Source organism: Pleurodeles waltl, chromosome 4_1, assembly GCF_031143425.1.
Source record: "Pleurodeles waltl isolate 20211129_DDA chromosome 4_1, aPleWal1.hap1.20221129, whole genome shotgun sequence".
NCBI classification, from domain to species: Eukaryota; Metazoa; Chordata; class Amphibia; order Caudata; family Salamandridae; genus Pleurodeles; species Pleurodeles waltl.
The window spans coordinates 154,910,793-154,938,397 of NC_090442.1; the positions used below are offsets into that span (position 1 = coordinate 154,910,793).

Sequence of the window (27,605 nt, forward strand, 5' to 3'; positions counted from 1 at the left end):
ATTCTGCTCTTCCACAAGGAGCATATTGCCACACAAAGTAGTTTTGTTCAGTGTCAGGAACTACAGTGGCAATCAGTGACGTAACGAAACTGGAGGGTGCCCCTTTGCAAAGATCATGGAGGAGCCCCCTCTCCAGACTCACTCAGGGCAGGTGCTGTGCTGACGGGGCCCTGTGGAGGGCGGCTGCGGGGCCTTTGTTATGCCGCTGGTGGCGACGTGTGCTTTAAGAGTTCAAAAACTTTTTGGGGGGGTTTTGCCAATGTTTGTTACAATGTTGAGGGCCTGGTAGCTCCCACAACAATAAAGTGTTACAAAAGCAATGTCAAAACAAGACACTCATTGATGAAACTAAAAGACTTATAAAAATATGTCAGATCAGTTGGCTTTGTCAGTGTTTGTTTATTTTCATGCTTCCCATAATCGTGTTGAAAATGGTTACACTGATTTTCCATTAGAAATATTTTTGGGAAATACTAGCATGCATCAACACATTTTACTAAATGACACTTCATTTGCATATAATCAGAGAGCATTCTGGGAGCATTATACTTAGCCTCTTAGCCTAAACGTTTCAAACATGTGTGTACACGTTTTTTTTTTTTTGTACTGGAACCAACGTCAGTAGTGAAGTGTGACCTTAAAACATTTATTTACAGCACACACCCTAATAATGAAGGCTTTCAAATAATGAACCATAAATACAAGTTCGAACAGCATTATCTTTTGGAAACATTACCTCAACTGCAGAGAGTTCAACTCTCTGTAAACAGGCAGCCAAAGGGTTTGTGCTGCAGGGGGTTGGGCCTACTTGTCCCAAGGACAAAGTAAACATAAAAACTTGTTGCCCTTGACCCCAAACAAGATGTCCCGGGCGTCGGGCGATAGGAATTCCACATCCCTGAACACATCAGACAGAAAAGTGGTTGTATATAGAAACTAAAAAGTATTAGTCAGATGGCAGACCCTTGAGGAAATCCACAGACTTGAAGGAAAGTTTGTAGATTTACAAAATGGCTCCCATCGTGGAGATTAGAGGCAAACTAGCATACAGCTTGCTCACAGGTTCTGTGTTTCTCAATCATTCTGGATACAGTAAGGTATCAAGGGGGCAAAAAGCTGCAAACAAGGCCAACAATTATCAAGACGGAGGTCTCCCCATCTACCTTAGCAAGTTATCCCTCCCAAATGACCAGAAGTGCTGTTTAGTACTTGGGTCACAAACCAGACTGGACGTAATCTCAGATCATATGATTTTAGAGAAAAGCTTGTAGTCTGATGCCAGACATTCCCTCCAAGATTTTATTCAGCCACGGAAATCTATCAATTGGGCAAGAGCTACACAGAACGTCCAGGTATGAGTTGGACTTCTTTAGGAGTGACACTGCAGTGGATTTCTTCAGACTGACTGCAACTAATGAAAACGCCAGTCAGCTGTTAATCAGGAGCAAAACCTTAGGTGCAACAACGTCAGCAGGAAATCCTAGCCTCCAAGGCTAGAAGAGGGTTGTTTAGATGTACATGTGGCCTTAAATGATTGAAGAAGCCCCAGAGAATCGTTTGATAGTTCATGAAAGTGGAATGCAAAAGGTGGGCTGGTACATAATTGCAAAAAGAAAAAAGACTTGTAACCATAGGCCTCCATTCTGAGTATTCTCTCTGGAAACATAAATAACCGAATAGCTCAACACTCGTGCCAGATTCCTGGAATACATTTTATAAAATAATTTGAATTTGAAATATGCATTACAATAAGGATAGCATGCCTATTAGAGCTATTTCCCATTTTGGGATTTTCCTTTTAAAACAAGAAGCCAATATGTGAAATCAGTCGAAGTACGTTTGGCTGAAAACACCACTGTTAATACTGAAAAGCAAACATCGGAATATTCATAACCAAGAGAGGCACAGCCAGGACTTGGACGGCCTCAACTGTACAGCCTATTCAAACTGGACCACAGGGATAGACTGTTTGCACAAAATTCAAATAATCTGTTCATGAAGGCGGGGTTGTACCCATGAATGTAAGAACATTTGGGGTGTGAGACTACTTTTGTATCCTGTATGGTACAGGTGGAATGTAGGTTAAGCTCCATGCTTGTATTTCTTTTGGGAGATTGTGTCAACATGGATGTAATTTGCATGTTTCTTTTATGAAAAAACAATAAACTACTTGCTATAAAAACAATAAGGCGGAAACCAGCAGGGATTGCTTGTGTTCCCTTCTAGAGAGGGGCTCCTCTGGCACCTCGGGATTGGCTCTTATGAGGAGCAGGGTCAGTACCGCTTTGCATAAGGCGGGTCTTGGTCTAGAGTGGCACAGTGGGCAAAAAAGTATGGGTTGGAGCGCATCCTCTCTTTTTCACTAACATAACAGAGAACAATGGCAGGTGTTCTGGTGAATCCCTTCTTCCCAGTCTCCTGTTGTTAGTGATTCTGATCAACCAGACACTTTTGTAGCGGTCACATGTGAAGGCTTTTTGTTGTCACTGTGAAAACGCAGAAGGAAGTGTATCGTAGGAGGAGGACTTGTCTAACTATTGGAAAATAGATGATGTGCTTGTAGGTAAGGTCCCTGACGGGTAACGTAGACAATGAAATGAACTGGGGAGAGCAGTGGGTCCTGTGGCACTATAAAACAAGCTGTCCTGGATGGGATAAAACTGTTCCAATTAATCCAAGAAAGGAAGGAAACTAATCTACAATAGGCGCTGACACTCGTGCTGAGTGTTACACCTAGATGATAAATAAGCATGGTCCACACTATTGAAAACCACCAAGAAGGCCAGCCACCCCCTTCACAAGCATGTTGTATAAACTACTGGATCTGTGGGGTCTAAACTGAGGTTTACCAACAAAGGTTAGACCAAGAATACAGAATGTGAACAATGTAGCTCGAATCAGCCCACTAAAATACAACTGTGGTTGGTCACTGTATTCTATGAAATATATCACAGGGTGATAATACTGTGACCGCTACACTGACGGTCTACACTGTAAACATTTAATTACTGTTCTTCACGCCAGTTATACTCACCTCCAAAGGTGAGCATGGGCAAAGATAAGAACGGAAATTCTATGCTCACTTTAAAATGAAATGGATCATCAATGTAGTGAATGTGCTTTTATTATAGATATTGACAATAACAATGCAGTGACTTACACAAAATACTATGTTTTTGGCTGTCAATTTGGATAGCCTAACACATTTTGCCCTTAATGACCTGGAAAGGGTCACTTGACCAACTCTGTAGCTTTCAAACTCTCACACAATAAATGCTCTTGGAATATCTTGCAAGGTAAGTATGGGCAGAGTTTAGAATAGTAATTATATACTCACCTTACAATAAGGCTTTAGGTCAATGTAGTGGATGCAATATTGTTATAGGACGATACCAAAAATTGAGATGGTAACATACAACACACACAATGTTTCGGGGTGTCAAATCTTTTACAGTTTCAATAATAATCTTGCATGTGTTGGGAGGCCTTATAAACATTGGCAGTGTAGGTCACAATTACATGACCCTGTACAGTTCGTAGTTGACAGCCACACAAGCCCTTGAAAACAACCTTGTACAGTTTGAGGATTAATTGTTTCTACAGATCCAAGGTACTTCCACTTACTATAATAGGAAGATATTGGGCCATATGTATCAAACTCACAATTAGCATTCCCTAAATAGCGAATTTTAATAAATCGCTATTTAGGGAATACAAAATGCTATATAACAAAATAGCAATTGCCTAGTAGCGATTTCTTAAAATTCACAATCGCTATTAGGGAATGCAACACCATTCGTTCCTATGGGCCTGAAGGCCTATAGGTGCGAATGGTTTTGCATTTCCTAATTTGCGATTTCCTTGTAGGAATTCGCAAATTAGGAAATGCAAAACCAAGGGTGCTGAGGGCCTAAGGTCCCCTTTGATGGACCAAAAAATATTGCATAAAAAGTGCATTTTTAATGAATTATTTAAAATTGCACATAGTTACCTCCAACTTAGTTGGTGGTAATAGCATTTCGTAAATGCCCAGTTCGCATTTAGGAAATGCTTGTTACATGTGCATTGGGAATCGCAAATAGGTATTCCCTATTTGCGATTTCCCATTTAGGGTATCGCAAATTGCGATACGCAAAATATAGTCGCAATTTGAGGGAATCGCTATTTTAGCCATTCCTTAAAATTGTCCAGTGAATGTTTTTTATACATTCAGAAAGGCTATTTTGCATTCGCAAACGGTGGGATTTTGCAATTCTCACAGTTTGCAAATGCAAAATACTTTGATACATCTGGCCCGTTGTTGTTTAAATTAGAACTTGAGATCGTCAATAGTAAAACCAGGACCAAAATCTACCTCAAACCCACAGATTGTAATAACCTTTTCAGATCTGACAGTAATCATCCTAAGGCTTTACGTGAGAACTTTCCCTATGGTCACTTTCTAGGTCTCTACCGAAACTGCTGTCGCATCAGTTTATATAACTAACAAGCCGCTGAACTATCTCAAAACCTAGTGGAAAAGAAATATCCTAAGAAGGTTATAAAACTAGCCAGGAAACAAGCTAGGAATAATCAACGGGAGGCACTGAAACCAAACATGAAATCAGACAGGATATGCTCACATGTAACTACTTTCAATGCAAATATCCAATGATCTTGAAAATAATAAACAAAAAACTGGCACAGTATCAACACAGGGAAGTCAAAATATTTTTTTTAAAACCTGTTTGTGTTCAAAAGATCTAAGAGTTTCAGAGATATTCCAGCCCATACAAGATCACACCTGAGCAGGCAGACCAGATGAATCCACCTGTCTCCCTATTACATGGCATTTTAAGTACAAAACTCACCGCCCATTACCTGAAGAAACGCCATACCACAGATGAGATCAAATGGGTAAAATTACAGACACTCAATAATGGGCCCAAAGTAAAATCTAAGCTGGGCGAAAAAGAGCAACGTTGGGCATTCAAGTTCAAAGCACAATACTGGACTAAACAGTGAGATTCCAAGGTCAGTACTTAAGACAAAAGAGATAGCTCCATATAGGACCAGTGTTAGTAGTATCGATTCTTCCTATTTTATTAATATAACACTGTCTTCAAGTGACCATGGACTTCCCTTATCCTTTTTCCACACAAAGGAGGGATCTCTATGTCGGAACATGGTTGATGTCACCTACAAATCATTTTAATGCATACAATTTACTGCCTGCACCTGCTCAATCAGATATCATTTCATCTTCGGTGACATGAAAATGGAGCAAACATGAAAAAATACCCTTAATTATGTTCTAATGATCAACATGCACCTACTCAAAAATGGCGCATCTGCATTGATACTGAAGGCAGAATTATGTGATCATGTGATGTAAAAATGCATGTAAATATGCGGTTTATCTATGCAACCATTTTGACTTTAATAGATTCTGAGCATAACACTTTTTTGCACTTATTTATACTGAGAAGAAAAAAACAAATTATTGACGGTGAAAAAAAAAAAGACTCATACCATCAGAAAACCATTGTTGTCTTCCACTACAAGATGATATATCCATTCCAGTGTCCACACACCAGTTTATGTCGCTCTCACATGAACTTCTGTACATATCACACGCTATCAAACACATCCTCTATGGATTTGACCTTGCTTAATTGCTAAAACTGCCCAAAACCACCCTCGCCAAGATTCAGCAGCATTTTGGTCTTGAATGTTAGACTTCCAGCCACTGTACCACCTGTGGAAGTAGGTACTCTGTGGCAATGCACAAATAAGGTATGTACTGATAGATTACATTATGCTGATGTCTTTCTCTTCTATTTCCAATAGTTTTCACTCTGTGTCACTTGAGGTATCCACGCTTCATGGTACCCTCACACTCAGGTTGAGCTATCATTATGTGTACGGGCACTAAGCTTGCAAAAGGTTTTCTGTGCCCACTATCATGATGCATGATGTACTTTATATACAGATAAATCTTGCAAAATAATGAATTGCATTATATTTATTTGATTGTTTTATTGTCTGTCATTTTCGGTCCAATGAAACTATCAAGGAATAGGTAAGTTCCAATGCGGACTTCATTCACAACCTTTTAGAGTGCACATTGATGTATGTTAGGGACCTGTACTTAACTTTACTCAAATACTCCAGGCCCATCATTATTTAGATTAGAGCAAGTTCCTGGTACTAATGAATGCCACAAACCTTACGAAGACAGTTTAAGCAAGAAACATGTCAAACACTGTTACTCTTTGGATAATTACGTCCTGTGAGTGTGTAATTGTTTAATCTTATTATGGATTCCACTACCAGCTAATAAACAATAAGAACATTGGTTATCCATAGATAATTTAAGTTCACTTGGCCCAAACTATTACTACTCATTACCTTTGAAAAAATTACTTTCTATAAGTGGTTAGTCCGTTGGTCAATCCGCGGATGCACAGTAAAACATCTCCTAAAAGTGTTTTGCAAGGAGCCCATTCAGTATTGCACCCCCGCCCACGCAATATGGAGCTCGACCCGATGATGAAGCATGTTATCTTGGCGGGTGATGGTCTATGCATCCTGAAAAAGATCCATCCGAGCAATTGAAAACAGACTACGTTTTGCAGTTTCAGACAATTCAATTGATTTGGAACTTCATACCTAGTGTAGGGTGAATAACTGTGTGTTCAGCAAAAAAGCAAAGTAGTTAAGTTCACGTAGTAGTGTGTACGAGCCAAAATATATTATTTTAACAGGAGTGAGTTCAAGATTAGCAGTTCAGGCCATGCATACATTTTTTTTTTAGTAACATGTACAACAACGGATCGATTACTCTGAGTACTACCAAAGTCTGTGAGATAAAGAATAAGTATAAAATTGGAATGAAAAAAATCCTTGTAAAATGTTCACTCACCTTTCATCTTTAAAAGAGTGTCCAGGGTGTGCTCCAGCTCCTGAATATAATTCTTAGCTCTGCGGAGAACCTGCCCCTTCACAAAAAAAAAGACAGTTAACATTCATAGTCAACCAAAAGAAAATATGACATACAGAGGCTTCTCTATCCTCACATGTTGCTGTATTAGCCTGATTTACCTTCCTTCACCCCTGTAGCACCCTCCCCAGCTTGGGTACCCGCCAACGACTATGTCACACACAGAGCTTTAAATCACACGTCTATTCCTCTGCAGGTACTTGTGAACTTCAACATTCTAAACCAAGCTTCCATTACATTCTATTCTAGCGATTATGTCACACTGATACGGAGTCCATTTGGAGACAAAAAAATTCCATACTAAAACATGCAAGACAATACATCTCCCCCTCTGTTAAATGAAAAATTTAATTTTTTATAAAATCAGTGTGTATATATATATATATATACATATATATATATACACACACACACAACTATATCTCTTCGATCAATCTTCTTGGGGCTTTGATCATACAACCCAATCTCGTTGCTGGAAGCAGTCATCTTCAGTGTCCGAGATTGCCAAAGATGGTAAAGACACTGGGTTTTCAGGGTCAGACTTTCTTTCACCATTTCGAGATGAAGATCTGTGAATCACAGGCCTAAAGTGAGAAGAGTCTCTGGTAACAGACTTCCTAGGGCGCTGAGCAGTCATCATGTGTCCCTTGGTAGACACCACTTGGAACGGCACAGCATCATAGGGAGCATCAGATTTTCTTTTGCACATCTCTCAAGTGATCACCAAATCTCCTTTTCTAAATGAGATGTCCTTTGCATGTTGCCTCTTGTCTGCATAAAACTTCACTCTTTGCTTGTTAACCAAGTCCCTTATCTGAATCAAGTTCTCAATTTGGTCTCTCCTGTTGGTCCGTTGAGGTAACTTGGTTGTCATTGCTGTCCCGAAAATCAAATTCGCAGGTCTTTTGCATGTGGTCAAGTGGGGTCTTGTACGATAAGCTTGTAGAGTAGAATTAAGTACTGTTTTCAAAACTGAGCGTCTCAAGAGTTGTACGCTGCACTGCCTTAATGTACTCCTAAAACGCTGAACAAGTCCATTGGCCTGAGGCCACAAAGGCACGCTCTTTAGATGCTTTATGATCAGATGCTCCAGGAACTCTTTGAATTCTTTACTGTTAAAAGGTCGGCCATTATCAGACTTCACAATGGCTGGAATGCCCCATGCCATGAAGATGCCATCAAGCTTTTCAATGACTCATTCGTGAGTTGTAGTGAGAGATCTTCAACCTACGGAAAATGCGAATATTTATCCACAATCACCATCAGTTGATGTCCATTATCAAGTGGACCAAAGAAATCGATGGCTATTCTCTCCCACATGTTCAGAGTATGTTGAGTAACATTGGTAGAAAGGCAGTTGCATAAATGACAGGCCTTGAGTTCCTTTTCAACTCTGGAAACCAAATTCAGTCTCGTAGAGCTCTCTTGGTGGAGGTAATACTATGATGTCCTTCGTGAACCACTTCAATTGCTTTCTGTCGCAGTCTGCCCATAATCAGGATTCTTGACCCTTGCAGTATAACTCCCTCCTGAGTTACGGACAATGCATTCTTGACATTTTTGTATTTTTTATGTTCAGTATCATTGGTGAGAAGTCCACTGTGTCAGTTCTGTGCATAATTATGTCTTTTAATTGCTCATGGCAGTTATAATTTGGGTTAACGAGATAGCAGCTGGTGTATTTGTCTTGACAATGAAATTAATGTAGGCGTCAGCCATCTTGGATGGAGTACAGTGACATTCCACTCTTGAAAAGTAGTCACCAGGATTCTGATCCTTTCCTGGACAATGCACAATTGTATAGTCGTATTCTTGCAATCAGACTCCCCACCGTTCAATGTGAGGAGGCATCTTGGCTTTTGGATTGCCAATGATGGTCAGCAAAGCTTGATGATCAGTTACCAGGGTAAAAGGTTTTCCATACAGGAATACATGGAAATGTTCACACGCCCATACCATAGTCAAGCTTTTTTTTCTCAGGTTATGAGTAAGAGCATTCTGTGTGGGACAAACTACTACTAGCAGAAGCCACAATATGCCATCAAGCATTTGGGCGTCCACTATGCTGTGCAAGTATAGTACCTAACGGACCAGGCTTGCATCGACTACAACCTCTGTATGAAGCTTTGGATTAAAGTTTGCCATTTCAGTAGCGTTTTCAATGGTGTGTTTGATTCTCTTGAATCTTCTCTCACATTCTTGAAGAAACATTTTTCTTCGTCAACTCTCGTAATGGAGCACTAACAGTGACAAACTCTTGCATGTACCTTGAACAGTAACTTGCCATGCCAAGAAAGGAACGTACCATTGAAACATCTTGTTGAGGGATCAACCTTTGACAGAGCTTGTACTTTTGAAGGATCAGGTGTCATATCCCCATCTGAAAAGATATGGCCAAAAAAGTCCAGTTTTGTCATGTTGAACTCACACTTGTCGGTATTCACAGTCAAACCTGCATCACTGTGTAAAGTACATACTTGTGTGCGAGCTCTATCGTGCTCCTTCTGTGTAGCTCCAAAAATTAATATATCATCGCTATAATTGAACGCATTCGCAACAGGCTGTATGAAATGTCGAATGACATCTTGGAAAAGCTCTGCAGCCGATGACACACCAAAACGGAGTCTTTTGTATCGAATCAAACCAACATGTGTACAAAAGGCTGTAATGTACCTGCAAATTCTTCTTTGTGTTCCAAATGATGATAATCTTTTTTTAAATCAAGGCAAACAAAAACCTTTTCCACTATGTAATTGCGTTATCATGTCAGCAATGTGTGGACCTGGATGTTGTTCTCATTCAATTGCCTTATTTACAATTTCAACGCAGCTGCATACAGCTACTTCATTGTCCTTAATGGGTACTACTGCTATGGGAGAAACCCATGCACTGGACTAGTGGAATGCTCAATAATATCATGCTTAAGTAACAATTCAAGTTCTTTTTTAATAGCTTGTTGTAAATAAAAAACAATTTGTCTGTGCCTCTGAGCAAGAGAATGGACATCCTTATTAATATGCAGTTTTACTTTCAAACACTTAACCTTTCCTAAACCATGAAACGGCGAGAGGAATTGACTTACTAATTTATTATGAGCTTTCATGTTGTAATTCATGGAAATCAGTCCCACATCAGCAGCTGTATTGAATCTGAGTAAAAAGGCACTTGATGCAGTACCGTGAAGCACATTGATTGGTGCTTGCACCTTCGTTTTCTTGTTTCACTTTCACTACAAATGAGCCTTGACTCTTTATGGGTGCTGATGCAGCCCATGTATACACTTTGGTTTTCAATGGAGACAGTTCAATGTATTCTTTTAAGGCATTCTGTTTATCGATGCACCACTATCGATAATGAAAGGTATTGAACACCCACTTATTTTCAATGTAATCTTTGGACAGTGTTCGTGTGATTTATCTGCTTTGACATTTGTCTTCACATGTGACCAGTCCAACATGCGCACATTTCTCTGATGTAAACATTGATATAGCACAATCACTTTCTTCACTTTCACTTGTTATTGAGAAGGATGAATTGGTAGACAATGGTTTAGCGGACAATGGACTTCGTTTAGTATCAATTTGCCTCGACTGATTTTGCCACTTAGCCTTGTGGGCATGCGTCGAATGTTGCGTCTGGGATGTTCTGTGGCCATTTTGTCTTTGCGCCGTGATGCACTTACTTTTTCTCCTCACTTTGCACACCATCAAAAAATGTTTCTCTTTTCCACATCCTTTACATATCTGCCCAAAGGCGGGACACTTTACGAAAATCCACATCTAACACACTTCTTTTTTCACGTAGACATCACTTTGTGTCCTCCAGTCTTTTGCTTCAGATTACTTTTCCCACTCATGATTGACTGGTTCTGGGCACCCCGAGCCTCCATGTCAGCAGCTTGTCTCTCAGCAGGTTCCTCAGCTCTGGCAGCCATCAACACTCACTCCAGACTAAGACTTTCTCTCAGCATTCGTCGTTTAAATAAATCTGACAAGCATCCATCAATAACTCTAAAGATGTATAGCTTCTTCATCATTAAATTCACTGAACTTACAGTAGTGTTTGAGGAGTGCATCAACTATTTCCATAAATTAATCAATAGTTTCACCAACTCTTTGACGTTCTTGACTGAAAACGTATCGTTCGTTATCAACGTTTGGTACTGGATTGAACTTAAGATTCAATGCATTTTTAATCGGACCGAATGTGACTCTTCATCAGTTCTCTACATTTTCTTTATGACTTCTTTCACACCATCACCAGTAAGATTTTTGAGATACTTGCTAATCTTTCTGTTATCAGTCTCTTCAAGTGCATCAATGAAATCTTCAAATGTATATAGCCAATCAGTCCATTTACCGCCAATATGTCGCTTTTCGGCGGTATCGAAAGGTGGTTGTGGTTTCAGGAAGGCGACAGCATTGTAAACTAGTGTGGAACTTACTGACGTTGAAAGTAGAATCCTCTTTGGCACTGTTTGATGATCATGTTTGTGCAAACTTTCTCTAGAGCCCTTTGACATGTGAGCCTCAGGATTATCTTTAACATTAATTGGCACAGTGTCTTCCCTCTTAGCTTCCATCTTCAAATTTCACAAACTCAACAGTTGCCTTCAACTCTTTGCTCTTTGAAGACCTTTGGGTATGGACACCTCTGTAAGCACAACCTTGAGCACTTCTCCTTGAGCCACTTTGTTGACTGCTGTGGTACGATGACTCTCTTTAGCAGGCTTGGTGAGTCATTTATTTCATCCTTCTTACACTTCAGTTTGCATTTTCTGACACCTGGCTGAACTATATCTTGCTGCACTTCTGTTTGCAACCTTATGTGGTAAATTATGATTGTCTTTGACTGCGCTTTGTAAACCTGGTTGTATCCGCCTATAGCATTAACACTACATACACTGTATAACTTTATTTTGTGTGGCAAGGCAGTAGTAGGGTCCTGGTCACTGCTTTTTGACCAACAATCTATAGACTTCCCAGTGAAGCTTTCTTTACATTCCAAAGCTTCACACCAGCTGGAGTTGGGCTTTGACTCCATATACGACAACAGTCAACTTGGCATTTCAACGAAGGCACACATGGCACACAAGAGCAGTTTGCTTGTATTACGATGATTTCAGCGTGCTTCCAGTCTGAGGGGAATGTGGCGGTCTCATAGGATCGGTTGATGGTTCAGCACAGTTCCGGTGCTATGGTGGCTCTGGCCAGTATGAGGATAAGATGACAGCCGGGATCTGAGGGTGCTTCCGAGTGAATGGAGTTCATCAGTCTAAGGGTGTACTCTTTGGTGATGGGGGTCCAGGAGTTCAGAATCTGGTGAGGTGCTAGGTCTGTGGTGGTGAGTGGTGCTGGCGGGTTCTGGTTCCTGCAACCTTTGTAGATGTCCTGGGTTTTACGGTGAAAGTAGGTGGTGAGGTTGTCGCAGAGGTCTTGGGAGGGAGGGATGGATGAGGTGTCTGTCCCACGGTTCCGCAACTCTTTGATGTTGGCGAAGAGCTCTCTGCTGTTCTGAGCGCTGGTGTGAAGGCGTGCTTTAAAGGCGGCTTTTTTGTCGGCTCTGATGTTCTGGTGGTGGGTGGTGACTGCATTTTTGTAGGCTGTGCAGTCTTCAGTTGATTTGCTGATCCTCCATTTCCATTCTAGTCGTCTGCAGGAGCGCTTGGTTTCCTGTAGGTGTGCCATAAACCCCTTAGGTGTTTTTCTCTGTCGATTTCCTGTTGTTTTCCTTAGGGGGCTATGTTGTTGGTGCAGTTCAATAGCCAGCAGTGTAGGTTGCGTGGAGTTTCATATGTGTCCGTGGGAGGGAGTGGTTGAGAGCGTTGGTGAGTTGTGCTTCTATGACTTTGCCCAACGTCTGCCTGGGGAGGGGGGTCAAGGGGCAGGAGGGGGACAGAGGTGTAGTGGTGTAAGGTGTTCTTTTTGTAGGTAACGTTTTCCTGGACTGTACTTGTGTTTGGTCCAGTGCTGTTTGGAGGTGTGGGATATGATGATGATGTCCCCTGCTGAGAAAACAGGGTCGAGAATGTGTCTGGCTCTGTGGGTGGGGACGTTGACGAGTTGTTTGAGGCAGAGAGTTGTAAGGTTGTCAAGGAGGTTTGTGGTGTTAGGGTCATCGTAGTTATCAAGGTGAAAGTTGAGGTTGCTGAGTAGGATGCAGTCAGAGTAGCTGAGTGTTTGGGGGGGCGACGAAGTCAGCGATGTCTTCGCAGAACTGGGTTTGGGTCTGGGTGGCCTGTAGATTAGGGTGCCATGTAGGGAAGTGTTTGTGTTGGTCTGGATCACAACAACCCGACTGTGTCATTTCTATGCACCTCTCATCAGTAATAACAATTTAGCCAGGCAGCGCCTTTAGATTCAAGAACAGAAGACAGCCACTGGGAAAGAAACTGTTCAGTCTGTGCATTTAACTATATCTGTCCTTACTTATTAATAAGCCATGCCCTATTAGGTTGATTTTGAAAAGGCCCAAACTATATGGATTATTTAGTGTTTCAATAGTATTTTAAAAACCTCTATGTTAAAATTAAATTATTCCAACCATGTACATGCTGGGAAAGGAAAACTCGGAGAAGGCATGAAAAAGAGTAATTGTGGCTGCTCAAAACATTTCCCTGATAGGAACAGGTGTTTGCAAAAACACAGACCAAGTACATTCATGCTCTAGAAAGGGCATGACGCTCTTGGTAGAGGGAATACATTTTCCACAGAGCATGAAGTGGTTATAACTCTGCAATCATTATAATCACTGAAGTTTATCGATATTCAATTAATATTCAGTATTTGTGATGTTGTTGTCTTGTTTTCAGGCCTATCGGTACAGGTAAAAATTAATTAGCACTAAGATTCCGTACCTATCCATTGCTAATAACATTCTATTTTTACATATGCAGGTCTTATGCACTATCCTTTTCTTGTCTTCACCCATCAGCAAGTTATATTCTCATTCAACTGAGTGACCTCCAAATGATTTCTAGGCTTCAGCTGAGTTCCCTCATTTCTTCAAAGGAACTCCACACAAGACATGCTCACCTAAAAAGACTACAGCACCAAGGCGTTATTCAGCTTTTTACTGGTGGCCATTACCAACCCATGATAGGTCAGAATAAACACAAGAGAAAGACGTAATGCTTGTAAACAAAGAAGCTAATTAAATACATTTATGTGCTTCTGGGAAGTCCCATAGTAATCCATCTAGAGCAAAAAATGATTTATATATCTGATGACAGCAGTAAAGATATAGAAGTTAACACAATAGATATTTCAAGTGATAAATATCTGCTCAAACTTACTGCCATGAAACCTCAAGTTGTGTGACAGACTAGAACATGAGAAAGACAGTAAACAGATAAGTACTTAGAAATTAATCCATATGGATTAAGGTAATATGTGGTTACTATTTAGCTTGTTACAGAAGGGTCAAAACATACGCCTAAGCTATGCTATTGTGTGATACTATAATAAGAACAAGTCCAGGATAAAAAGGCATTATGTAAGTGACTGCATCATTGATGACTGATGATTATTAACACTTACATAACTAATCTTTAACAACCCTGTTAATTTCCAGTACATATTAAATACAAACTAATGATTCATAGGTTTGGGATGTTTCCATCTAATAATTCATACTCCGAAGGAAAAAGTTAAGAGAGAATAATACGTACAGGCTCTGGAACTACAAAAGTGAAACAATATAATATTACACGTATTGTGTGCTTGTCCTGCACTTGCAGAGGAATGAAGAAGATGTATTCACAACCAGCTGCACAATATAAATGTTAAGCCCTTTGTTGTGACTTGAATAGAACTACTAAATTATTAAATATAACATTCGTAGAGTTCATGGAATTTTCTGAAAAGAAATTGGAAGCAGTGGAAAAATCATGTTAGCTTGACCTCAGTAACAAGTGACAAAACATTGTTAATTCTACCATAAACATGTTGTTATTTACTGTATTTTATTCAACTTGACACCTTACCCAACCTGGTAATAGGTCAAATAACACGAAAGACTAACAATGTGTCTTTTTGTGGTATTTAAGATTTAGCAATCATTAAGCTCAGTAAAGTGCCAATGAATTGAACTTTCTGAATGTTTCCTGATACCACTAAATATTGTACAGAGAGTGCAGAATTATTAGGCAAGTTGTATTTTTGAGGATTAATTTTATTATTGAACAACAACCATGTGCTCAATGAACCCAAAAAACTCATTAATATCAAAGCTGAATATTTTTGGAAGTAGTTTTTAGTTTGTTTTTAGTTTTAGCTATGTTAGGGGGATATCTGTGCGTGCAGGTGACTATTACTGTGCATAATTATTAGGCAACTCAGCAAAAAAAACTATATACCCATTTCAATTATTTATTATAACCAGTGAAACCAATATAACATCTCAACATTCACAAATATACATTTCTGACATTCAAAAACAAAACAAAAATAAATCAGTGACCAATATAGCCACCTTTCTTTGCAAAGACACTCAAAAGCCTGCCATCCATGGATTCTGTCAGTGTTTTGATCTGTTCACCATCAACATTGCGTGCAGCAGCAACCACAGCCTCCCAGACACTGTTCAGAGAGGTGTACTGTTTTCCCTCCTTGTAAATCTCACATTTGATGATGGACCACAGGTTCTCAATGGGGTTCAGATCAGGTGAACAAGGAGGCCATGTCATTAGATTTCCTTCTTTTATACCCTTTCTTGCCAGCCACGCTGTGGAGTACTTGGACGCGTGTGATGGAGCATTGTCCTGCATGAAAATCATGTTTTTCTTGAAGGATGCAGACTTCTTCCTGTACCACTGCTTGAAGAAGGTGTCTTCCAGGAACTGGCAGTAGGACTGGGAGTTGAGCTTGACTCCATCCTCAACCCGAAAAAGCCCCACAAGCTCATCTTTGATGATACCAGCCCAAACCAGTACTCCACCTCCACCTTGCTGGCGTCTGAGTCAGACTGGAGCTCTCTGCCCTTTACCAATCCAGCCACGGGCACATCCATCTGGCCCATCAAGACTCACTCTCATTTCATCAGTCCATAAAACCTTAGAAAAATCAGTCTTGAGATATTTCTTGGCCCAGTCTTGACGTTTCAGCTTGTGTGTCTTGTTCAGTGGTGGTCGTCTTTCAGCCTTTCTTACCTTGGCCATGTCTCTGAGTATTGCACACCTTGTGCTTTTGGGCACTCCAGTGATGTTGCAGCTCTGAAATATGGCCAAACTGGTGGCAAGTGGCATCGTGGCAGCTGCACGCTTGACTTTTCTCAGTTCATGGGCAGTTATTTTGCGCCTTGGTTTTTCCACACGCTTCTTGCGACCCTGTTGACTATTTTGAATGAAACGCTTGATTGTTCGATGATCACGCTTCAGAAGCTTTGCAATTTTAAGAGTGCTGCATCCCTCTGCAAGATATCTCACTATTTTTGACTTTTCTGAGCCTGTCAAGTCCTTCTTTTGACCCATTTTGCCAAAGGAAAGGAAGTTGCCTAATAATTATGCACACCTGATATAGGGTGTTGATGTCATTAGACCACACCCCTTCTCATTACAGAGATGCACATCACCTAATATGCTTAATTGGTAGTAGGCTTTCGAGCCTATACAGCTTGGAGTAAGACAACATGCATAAAGAGGATGATGTGGTCAAAATACTCATTTGCCTAATAATTCTGCACTCCCTGTATTTACAAAACTTATGGAACTTGCTGAAAAGAAACTGCAAGCAGTGAAAAAACAAATCATTCCAATTTGACATTAGCAGTAAGTGACTAAAGGGTTGATATTAAAAACTGAGAAAAAAACAGCAGGGAAAACTTAACTAAAATCAATTCTTTTAGAAAACACAAGACTCCCTGATTACCTTTCTGAACAGGCTTACTTATAAACATTTCACCTTTAATGACCTTTAATGACATAACTCACTCCTATTTGTACACTTTTGACCAATTCATTGGAGTCAGGTATTCGATAATAACTTTAATTCAAAGTCATTCATTTTGCACATTTGCACATTATGATTAACTCATTTGAGCTTGCTAGTTTACAATGATTAGGTTTAAAACAATGTAATCCACACAGTACTCTTGAAATCATTTTAATATTGTAATCCACACTACCTTTTCATTTATCCTCTAAAAAATTAGTTTTTGATTATTTGTTGAATATTTTAAGCATGAAGCTCAATTTTATTTACTGCATAACTTTGTATTGTAGAAATCGGTAAAGGTTTTAATTAACTATACAATAAAGTATTGCTTGATCATTATTTATTGTATAAAAAGGATTGGCAGTCAATACGTCTGCTTTTTTTCTAGTTAAACTGTTTCTTTATTGATTTTGAGTGTGTGTGTAGTGGGGTGACTGTGTAAGTGACAAGGAGTCAACAGTTAGATGGGTTGTTTGAATGGGATGGACATGCAAGAGTATGGTGGATGGATGAATGTGTTAGTTGTTGAATATATAGACAATTAAAGGAAGAGCACTGCATTCTTGCAAACTAGCAAATAAGTGTGAATGCAGAATAAAATTTCAGACTAATGAGAATACAAAAAATACTATACATAGAGGAGTAAGGAGTAAAAATAGAGTAAGTGACAATTGGACACAGCAAGAGATGGACCTTTCAGTTTGAGCAAGACAAATCTGTAAGCAATGCGATATTGCTGTTATTGTTGATGAACCTCTCTTATTTACTGAGCCAAATGATAAGTAACATTTACAGACTGTTAAAAAATAGTGTTGAAAAAAATTGCAAATGCAACTAGGCGAATAAAATGAAAAAAAAAAGGCTATTGAATACTAAGCAACATGAGACAATTTAAGGTACCCAAAAGCCCACAGATTTATAAGAAAGCCAGACACTGTCAAGACTAAAATGGGCTTTCCACGACAGGGGTGTGGAATTTTGAGCTCTTGATGCCCCAAATATATTGAGTGGGGTCAAGGACAACAGTTTCCTAATGAAAATGCAGACCAAACAACACTTTTTAATACAATTTCACTAATGCATCATGTAATAAAACATATTTAATGCATGGCAGTATACAAAAACAATAATAATGGATAACTGGAGTGAACCCTTTAAAGACAGCATTATGGCCCAAAAAATACATTTGATACCCTGTTACTAATGAAAGTCACAAAAATGCACCTGCAGTTCCATAACCTGGTATTGGTGCAGGTTATCATTTACATACCTTGGAACCATATACCTGTGAATTACTTTTTTTCGTATGGGCAAATATAAACACATGTATTTGCTTATGTGAAACCTATACAGCATGCGCAAACTCGCTTGTTAAAACCTTTTTCTCTATTGAGACAATGTCTGCCCATGGAGAAAATCTTTTATTTACACTCCTACTTTTTTGTTGTGAGAGAGTGGTACCTTCCCTCACTTTAAAAGATTTTACTCCTACTGTTGTCTGTAGTCAATTTCCAAACTTTTCGACAGGTGGATGGGTTGGAGAGGAGCAGAGTAAAGCCTTTAGGTACGCAAGTTTGTGTGCATGCATCAGGAAGTCAGACTCAATCATCTGAATCATCTGACACAGGACGTGATTATGAACCTCTCATTTTCCTCCCTTATTCTAAGCTGTAGGTACACACCATCTAGATATTTCATGACCATGATTTAATATTTTTCACATACCTTTGTCACCATGTTATATGGATCCATCTCAGGGTAGACAGTGTCGCGCAGTTGCCCGATAAGGCTTGCAAGAGTTGCCCGTTGTCTTGCCTGTGACAAACGCCGCCTTGCCACGCTGGACTGAAGCAGGTGTGGATTGAAGTCAGCAGCCACCCTGGAGAATGAGCTACTGCTGGCATTATCCCTGTATGCTGACATACTACACTAAAACCATCAAAAAAAGAAAAAGGAGAGGCATAAATAAAAACAAATAAATCAGATCCAATCTTCTTCCATCCAGAAATAATAGGGCAAAATAGGCAGTCCGTACACTGAGACTTCTGTTCGAGACATAATGCAACACAGTGCTTTTATATATTGCTTCTCTTCTTTTGCAGCCTTAGCCACTGGGTTAGTTTAACTCCAGTGTAAGTAAACAGGCTTTTTGACGGTTTCCCCCTACTTTTTGCCTCCATTTGGACAATTAACTGCTCGTTTTTTGACACTGAGTGCACTGAGGCCTGCTGTCCAGACCTCAGTGACACTGTTCAGTCCCTTTCCAAAGGTTAAGTTGAACTGGGTGTCCCCAGTAGGCAAATACTGACTTACTTATAAGTCCCTAGTATACTGTATTCAGGGTACACCAGGGCATGTGAGACAGAGTGTCCCCTCAGGGCTGCATCACTGGTTGTGCCACCCTGTGTGTGAAAAAGTGAAAACATGGTCCAAGCCTGCTACTGTAGACTGGAAAGGCAGTGTTGCACTGCCAGTTTGACTATACCATTAATGGCAAAGCCACCCTATCCCTTAACTATATATATATATATATATATATATATATATATATATATATATATATATAGTTATCACCCAAAGAAAGGCCTACAGAGCCCTACGGCAGGGCACAGTATTTTGTTAAGTAAGACACATATTTCTGATATGTTTTAACAGAAACACTTCCATAATGGCAGGAAGCTGTATTTTGTTAAGTAGGGCATATATTTCTGATATGTTTTAACAGCAACACTTCCAAAATAGTCATTTTTCTGTGGATAAAGTTAGTAGCCCAATTGGCTAACACAAGGTTACCGGTTGGCATCACAAGCCAGCTAACTCCTGAATGGGACCACCTAACTGGGTCATGTAAGGTATCAAATTAATTATGGTCAAGTCAACATTTCTGTCACTTTTAAAGTCAAGCAACTTTTAGAAAGTTGCCACTCCATGCCCCAGCTAGTACAGAGGCCTCACATAGGCCCTGGCACACAGACAGCTTTCTGACTGCCTAGAGAGGCGTGTAAACAATTCCCAGGCTCAGGAACATAGACAGTTACCACATAGTGAGGCGTGACCTCCTCCCCCAGGATGGCCCCTCAGGGTGTTAGCCCAAAAGGTGAGCTTCAAAGGGAAAACCGCCTTTAAAGGGCGCATGGTGACAACACTCCTGAGCAGGCTGCCTTTTGTTCCTGGAGACAGGGGCCGAGAGGGAAACCCAGTGTCAGAACCGGTGTCCTGTCTGTATGTAGCTCTTAGGTAGCCACACCTCTAAGGTGGGCTACCATGCTCCTGACAACCAAGAAAGTGTCATGCCATCTTGGAAGGGGCAAGAATGTTGCACTCTGGGACAGCCATATGCCACACCAGACAGGAACTTTGTCACCTAAGAGGAGACCCACTAGCCCATTATCTAGTGACCCCACTGACCCCTCAGGGAAGTTTCCTGAGATAAATATGCCACCCCTGGCACCCTAGACTTCAGTACACTGTGGATTTTCAGAAAAGACCAAAGTGGTGGTGTTGGAACCGCACAAAGATAGGCTGCCCCGTCGGAAGGACTGCACCTTCTGCCATTTGAGCTACTTAAGTTTGGATTGTGTCCGTGGCTCCTGGCTCAGGCAAAGGTTGATTCCCAGTCCCAGATCGAAGCAATGACTCCAAGGGTCAGTCAACTGGATCCCTAGAACACCACTAGGGACATTAAAGCTAGAAGAACCTAAATCGCCAAGTTGGTAGCCATCGCAGACGTTTTCCCACTACGGACACCAAGCCCTTCAAGAAACTTATCCAAGACAGCCAAAAGTTGCACCCGTTTCTGCTGGATGAGTGGGTGATCTCTGATTTGTTGCCCAAGAGGGACACTAGCTCCCACCAAAGATTTGCAGTCTGACTGCTGTGTAGCAAGAACTAAAGGCCTGCCGCAGCATCCCTTCTACCAGTGCGAAGAGGACTTTGTGGGACCCCATAATCTGTGGCAATCTGTGGCCAAAGTTGCCCCACCTCCCACGTGGACCAAGGACTTACCCAGAAATTAGCCCCGTCAACCACACAGCATCAGCAGCATCTTTTGCCTACATCCCTCAGCATCAGGACCGCTAAATTATAGTCTATGGCGCCTGCCCTATGAAGTTTGGATTCTATGTCAGGACCGGAGGCTCAGATTATGCTTCTCTTTCCATGCTTTATTTTAACAGCAGCCAATGAAAATCATGGAAAGTAAAAAACTACATGACCCAACATCAGTCATATCACATGATCAACCATAGAGGAGGAAGCCTATAAAGTGTTGCATCACACCCAGCCACTCCTCTTTCTTTGCTGCTTCGCAGCCAGATAAGTGTGATTTATTTTATTTGCTTAACTGTATGGAGATTTAAGAGTGTTGGAGCGGGCTTTTCCCCTCCCCCTTTAAGCGTCCCTTGGAACGCCTACACGTCTAGTGGAGTGGGAGCAGGGAGCGTGGTCTCGCGCTTCCAGCGCAGTCCCTTGGCAAGCCGGTGAGGTTTTTCTTCCCTTTCTCCTGTCCCTGCCTTTACGATCGGCGCTCAGCGTGAGCGCGTTTTATGACCCGCGTTCAACTATCTTCTCCGACTTCACCGCGTGTGTATTAGACGCGCGTGTGAAGCCTGTTTCCCCCGCTGCATTTGCCGATCCTCCGTCTCTGCTGCAATCGGAGCGCTTCGGCTTGTGCCCTCACTTCAATTGTTCACGCTCGGTCGGAGCGCTGTATTTGTTTTACTCTTGCGCTCGCACAGAGCGCCTCGCTTAGGTTATTACGATCCCCTAGGGGGTCAGATTCGAACGCTCGCTCCGAGCGCGGCCCAGATTCTTCCTTCTCCACGAGGGCGTTTAAGAGGCACTGCCTCGGGCAAGATCAGCGCTCCTGCGCCGATATCATCATCTGTTGTGCAACTTTTATTAGAGGTGCTACCTCATAAACTCAAAGCGTTTTTCAACGCTCTTAAGACCCTCTGAAAAATTCCTACACCGGCTCAGCTCCCATTTACGCCCCAGTGCTGGGACACTGGGGTTGGAACAATTTTGATTCAGGCTGGGCCTGGCTTAAGGGTGTTAACCCTTTCAGGGCAGCTCCCTCCACATCTTAAAGACTCTTTTGTGATTCCTGCCCTGATTTATTTTCTACTGTTATTACTATTTAAATTTTTATACTGCTCCTCTGGAGCTCATCTCTGCTGCAACTCAGTATGGCTGGCTATGATGACCCAGCCGAGGAACTGTACTATATGGATGATACTGCGGGCTCGTTTGACCAGGACTTAGTTTATGCGCTTGACGCAGGTGTGCGTCACTCAGTTAATCAGGCCTTAGTTCAGGCCATTCAGCCCATCAAGCATCAGCTCTTGGGCCTGGTAGAACAATAGGCTTGGGCAGCGCCAGGGAGCGCATCTACCTTGGAGGATCCTTCTTTTGCGGCAATCCCGCAACCCGAAAAGCAACTTTCCAACCCGCATGCTGCGGATTTCCAATCCCTTATAAGGAATATGGCAAGAGAGCATGATTACAATGCAGGTTCACATAAAAAGGGTAAGGATGTTCCACCCTCATCGTCTTCTTCCTCTGAGCCCTCCTCCGAACAAGAGGATGCGCCTCCTCGTAAACGCAAGAAGAAAGCTCATCACCAGGAGGTTCCCACCCCTAAGGTGTTAACTTTCGAACCAGAAGACATTGTTCACCCCAGATCCTCTCTTTGGCTACCGCCCCCGGAGGTGGCGGATTATGTTGAAGCCCATATCAGGCATGGCTTTGATAAAGATATTCGTTCGAGATTAAGATCGGAGTGTCCCAGACCAGATTTTCCATCCAAGGTTACAGAGACTCCGGCGTTAGATCCTACCCTAGTAACTTTTCTCAAAAAATCTGCTAAAGATCCTAAGAAGGGTATTGATCGCGCATGGCGTGGCTGCCAAGATAAACTCTTAGACATTTCCGGTCCACTAACCAAGATCCTTGAATTAGCCTTTCAGGCCAAGGAATCGGGTGATCCTATTAACCCTGATATTCTGGTAGGCTGGGCTCAGAGAGCTCTATGTTTCTTGGGCAATGCTAACTGCGCCATTTCGTCTGAGCGACGCAGGTCGGTTTTGATGAAATTGGATCCCAAGCTAGCAGACCTCGCTGTTTCAGAATCAGGACCCGTAGCCCAGGGTTTACTTTTTGGTTCGCCTTTTATGAAGGAACTGCCTAAATTTGTATCCACCTACGCCAGTCTGGACAAGGCACAAGGATCCATCCGGAGAGTGCTACGTCCACTTTTTCGAGGGGCCGGACGCTACAGAGGGCGTGCCTTTGGCCGTTTCAATCAACAAGGCCCCCATCGTGGCTCCTTCCAACAAGGAAGAGGGGGTTATCAGGGATAAGATTCCTCCACAGCTACCTTCTACCCATCAAGACCTAGGTACGGTCGAGGCAGATTCCGCAGAGGGAGAGCCAAAGGTCAACAATCTTTCTCCCAAGAGTCGGGAGCCACAGGTGAGCTTGGTCTTGAATTCAGAAGTGATTTTGGGGGGCAGAACTCAGAAATGTTTGGGGAATTGGCGTCTGATTTCATCGGATGCTTGGGTCCTAGAGACCGTGCAGGGGTTCAAGCTGGAATTTTACGAATCCCCTTATCAGACATGCCTTCCCAGACAGGGATATTTTTCCCTTCAAGAACACAGTCTTATTTCCGCGGAGATTTTGTCTCTTCTCAAAAAAGGTGCCATTATCAGAGTTCTTCATCATCCGTCAGGTTTTGTCAGCCCAGTATTTCTGGTAGACAAGAAGGGGGGCGGCTCGCGCCTAGTTCTCAACTTAAAAGACTTCAACGGTTTCTTACTATATCGCCATTTCAAAATGGAAGGTATCCATTTACTGAGAGATGTTCTCCAAGAAGGAGACTGGTTAGTCCGCTTGGATCTAAAGGACGCTTACTTGACCATTCCGATATTTCCTCCCCATCGGAGGTTTCTTCAGTTTTGTTGGGAGACCGATTATTACGAGTACAAGGTTCTCCCCTTTGGTCTATCCTCCGCCCCGTGGTGTTTCACAAAGGTTATGCGCCCAGTAGTGGAATTCCTTCGATCTCAAGGGGTCAGGTTAATTGTATACCTAGACGGCATTCTTATCATGGCCCAGGATCGAGACCTCTTGTTAAATCATCTCGAATGGTCAGTGTCTCTACTACAAGGTCTGGGTTTCATAATAAATGCCCAAAAATCGGTTCTAGTCCCCTCTCATCGAATAGACTTCCTGGGATTCCAGATAGACTCGCTGCAGTCTCTTCTGATTCTTCCATCAGGGAAGATACGTTCAATCAAGAGAGAATTGAGGTGTCTATTATCCAAACAGACTGTTTCCTTGAGAGCGATTGCACGCATGGTGGGCCTGCTCTCTTCTTTGATTCAGGCGATCTTCCCGGGTCCATTGCACTACCGAGCCCTTCAACGTTTGAAGATCTCTCACCTTCAGAAAGGGCTTCGTTATGCAGACCAGATTCCTCTGTCAGAGGAGGCCAGGGCAGAGATGCTTTGGTGGCTCGAGCATATGGAAGCCTGGAACGGCAGAGTCATATTCAACTCTCTCCCAGATGTAGTGATAGAGTCCGACGCCAGTCGTTGGGGTTGGGGAGCCCGGTGCGGATCAGTGTCCACGGGAGGCAGATGGTCCAACTCGAAGTTGAATCTCCACATAAATTGTTTGGAACTCCTAGCAGGCTCTTTTGCAATCAAGAGTCTTTCCCCCGTCAAGACGAATTGTTGTATTCTGCTTCGCATGGACAATATCTCAGCAGTGAGATATGTCAACAAGTTGGGGGGAACTCGTTCCCGCATTCTGGCGGAGATTGCCAAGGAATTCTGGCATTTTTGCCTTCAACACAGGATTTCAGTTGTGGCGGAATACCTTCCAGGGACCAGCAACTTAGTGGCCGATGGGAACTCCCGTCACCTGAGAGACTTCAGCGATTGGAGGTTACACCCCAGAGTTTTCCAAACGCTTTCTGCGAAGTGGGGCCCCTTCTCAATCGATCTGTTTGCATCTCGACTCAATCGTCAGATGAAACGTTTTTTCAGTTGGAGACCAGATCCAGAGGCATCAAGGACGGATGCGTTCCTTTAGGACTGGTCTCTGGAACTGGGTTATGCTTTTCCTCCCTTACTGATGATTCCCAGGGTCTTGGCCCAGATCAGGCGCCAACAAGCGGAGCTAGTTCTAGTGACGCCTCTTTGGAGGTCGCAAGCGTGGTTTCCGGTAGCTATGGAACTGAGTTGCGATCATCCGATCCTTCTTCCATTCCGAGAGAATCTTCTCCAGGACCCTTGGGGTCTGTCGCATCCGTTGATCCTGTCAGGCAAGCTATCCCTGATGGCATGGCGTCTTTCAGGGAAAGATGGGTCATCCCAGGGCTTTCGCAAGAGTCTTCCGACTTCATTGCGGGTGCCTGGTCCTCCAGTACTCACAAAAGATATGCTTCAGCGTGGAAGCGATGGAGTGCTTGGTGTTGTTCTAGGAGTGCAGATCCTTCTTCAGCAGGTAACTGTCTGGTCTTGAATTTCCTTTCCTCCCTAGCAGCGTCAGGCTTAGCTTACCGTTCTATTAATAATTATAGATCCGCTATTTCAGCAGGTCATGTACCAGTGGAGGGTAAACCCATCGGGGAGTCTCCTATTGTATGTAAATTAATGAGGGGTATCAGGTTAGCTAATCCCCCTCGACCCCGTTATTCGTCCCTTTGGGATGTTAATGTTGTCCTCCGATTTTTAGAAGCTTGGCCTGCTAATAAATTTTTGTCTAGGAAACAATTATCAGCTAAACTCACCATGTTATTGTGTTTGATATCTTGTAAGAGAGTTTCAGATGTTAGAGCTCTTGATTTGGCTGGGAGAGTGTTTTCTCCTGAAGGAGTATCATTCTCCATTTCGCGTAGAACAAAATGCAATTTGAAGTCAGTATCTTACCCCTGTTTTGTGGACAATCCCAAGCTTTGTGTGGTACAATGTCTTAAAGCTTACGAGGTGAGTACAGAAGAATTTTGTTCTGATATGGGAGGTAAATTATTCATTTCCTTAGTTAAACCATATCATCCTGTTTCCTCAGCCACACTCGCTAGATGGATGCGTTGGTTGCTGAGTGAAGCAGGTATTGATGTTTCTAAATTTGGTGCGCATTTGGCCAGAGGAGCTATGGCATCGAAGTCTTTAGGTATGGGTTCTCGCTTAGAGGACATTTTAAAGGCAGCGGATTGGTCCTTGCCTTCAACTTTTAAAACGTTTTATTATAAACCTATTGTGGATATAGCATCGGTGGTGGTAAATCAGCTTTGAACAAGCATAATCTGAGCCTCCGGTCCTGACATAGAATTAAAAAAATACTAGCATTCGCGCGAAGAATTTTTCAATTCTATTAAGGACACGGAGGCGAGGATTATCCCGCCGCACTGTATATTATAGATATATATGATTGTAAAGTTTCATGTTATTTGATTTGTGTGCAAGTTACTGTACTTCAGTGCTATCCCTCCCTATTAAATAATGAATATAAGTATTTATTATATTATTCAGTTTTTATGGCCTGGACTTTTTTCATTTTTTCTAGGAAATGATGAGAAGTAATGCGGACTGCCGCGATTTCGTTCTTCTTCCGGTCAAGTCGGATGCCAGTTCATCTGTTCTCAGGATTTTCGTTGGCGTATTTCGTTAAAACTTTGACTTTTCTGTTGCGAATTTTGAACAAAGAAAGAGGAGTGGCTGGGTGTGATGCAACACTTTATAGGCTTCCTCCTCTATGGTTGATCATGTGATATGACTGATGTTGGGTCATGTAGTTTTTTACTTTCCATGATTTTCATTGGCTGCTGTTAAAATAAAGCATGGAAAGAGAAGCATAATCCTCGCCTCCGTGTCCTTAATAGAATTGAAAAATTCTTAGCGTGAATGCTAGAATTTTTTTTATTTTGCTTCAAAGCTGATCTGGTGGACAGGTTACTGCCTAAAGTAGCCTTATTGGCCTCCTAGACCTCTGCCCTGTTTGAATTGGTCACAGGTGGAGTTGCCATACAAACTCTTTCAAATTTTCAGTTTACAAAATTTGTGTTGGCCAGTGCTTGTTTTCAGTTGATATAAAAGAAATTAAATTCTTTAAAAATTCATATATTCAAAACCCTCCAGTGGCCCCCGTCCCCCACAGCTCTAAAAAATTAATAAAAATATGCTCTATTTTTTATAAATTGTTGTGTCTCTTTCTTGTGTGACTTTCCTATTTTGTGGTTTGGTGCTGTTAAATGCTTTACACATAGTTCCTTTGATAAGCTGTATTGCTTGCAGCCACAGCTACCAAGTGCTGAGCGTAAGGTTAAATAAATAAGCCTGCTTTCTCTGAGCCTTCGCTGGGAAACAAACAATTTCAGATACCTGGGCACAGTGTTGCCAGATTTGAAAAGCCTTCTAAAGCCCAAAGCTGTTGAACTACCAGCCCAAAGTAAGCCCAAAATGAACCTGTCCTAGCCTAATTTTAACACTGAAATAATGCAACCATAAGCTCTGCAGTGCATTAACAGGGGTTTCATAATTTACTATATTTCTGATTGAAGCAGTGTGAAAAACCATAAATACTTACAGATTATTCTTCTTTTTTTTTTTAACTACTCTTGATCCCACCCCCATTGCATGCAGCATCACAGTCCTCATACTTAATGCACAGAAGCTCAAAAGTGT

At 41.8% G+C, this 27,605-nt stretch overlaps 1 protein-coding gene across 2 annotated transcripts in view; it reads right to left on the reverse strand.

The window, feature by feature from the left end:
• The window catches only part of STRA8 (stimulated by retinoic acid 8), a 98,809-nt gene that overhangs the window by 50,114 nt on the left and 21,090 nt on the right, over positions 1 to 27,605 (reverse strand). For both annotated transcript variants that reach the window (XM_069230045.1, XM_069230043.1), the window contains exons 2-3: positions 18,640 to 18,843; positions 6,905 to 6,980 (exon numbers count right to left, since the gene is read on the reverse strand). In XM_069230045.1, coding sequence (XP_069086146.1) covers positions 6,905 to 6,980; positions 18,640 to 18,837 — 274 coding nt within the window. In that variant the 5' untranslated portion in view covers positions 18,838 to 18,843. The remainder of the gene's footprint in view (positions 1 to 6,904; positions 6,981 to 18,639; positions 18,844 to 27,605) is intronic.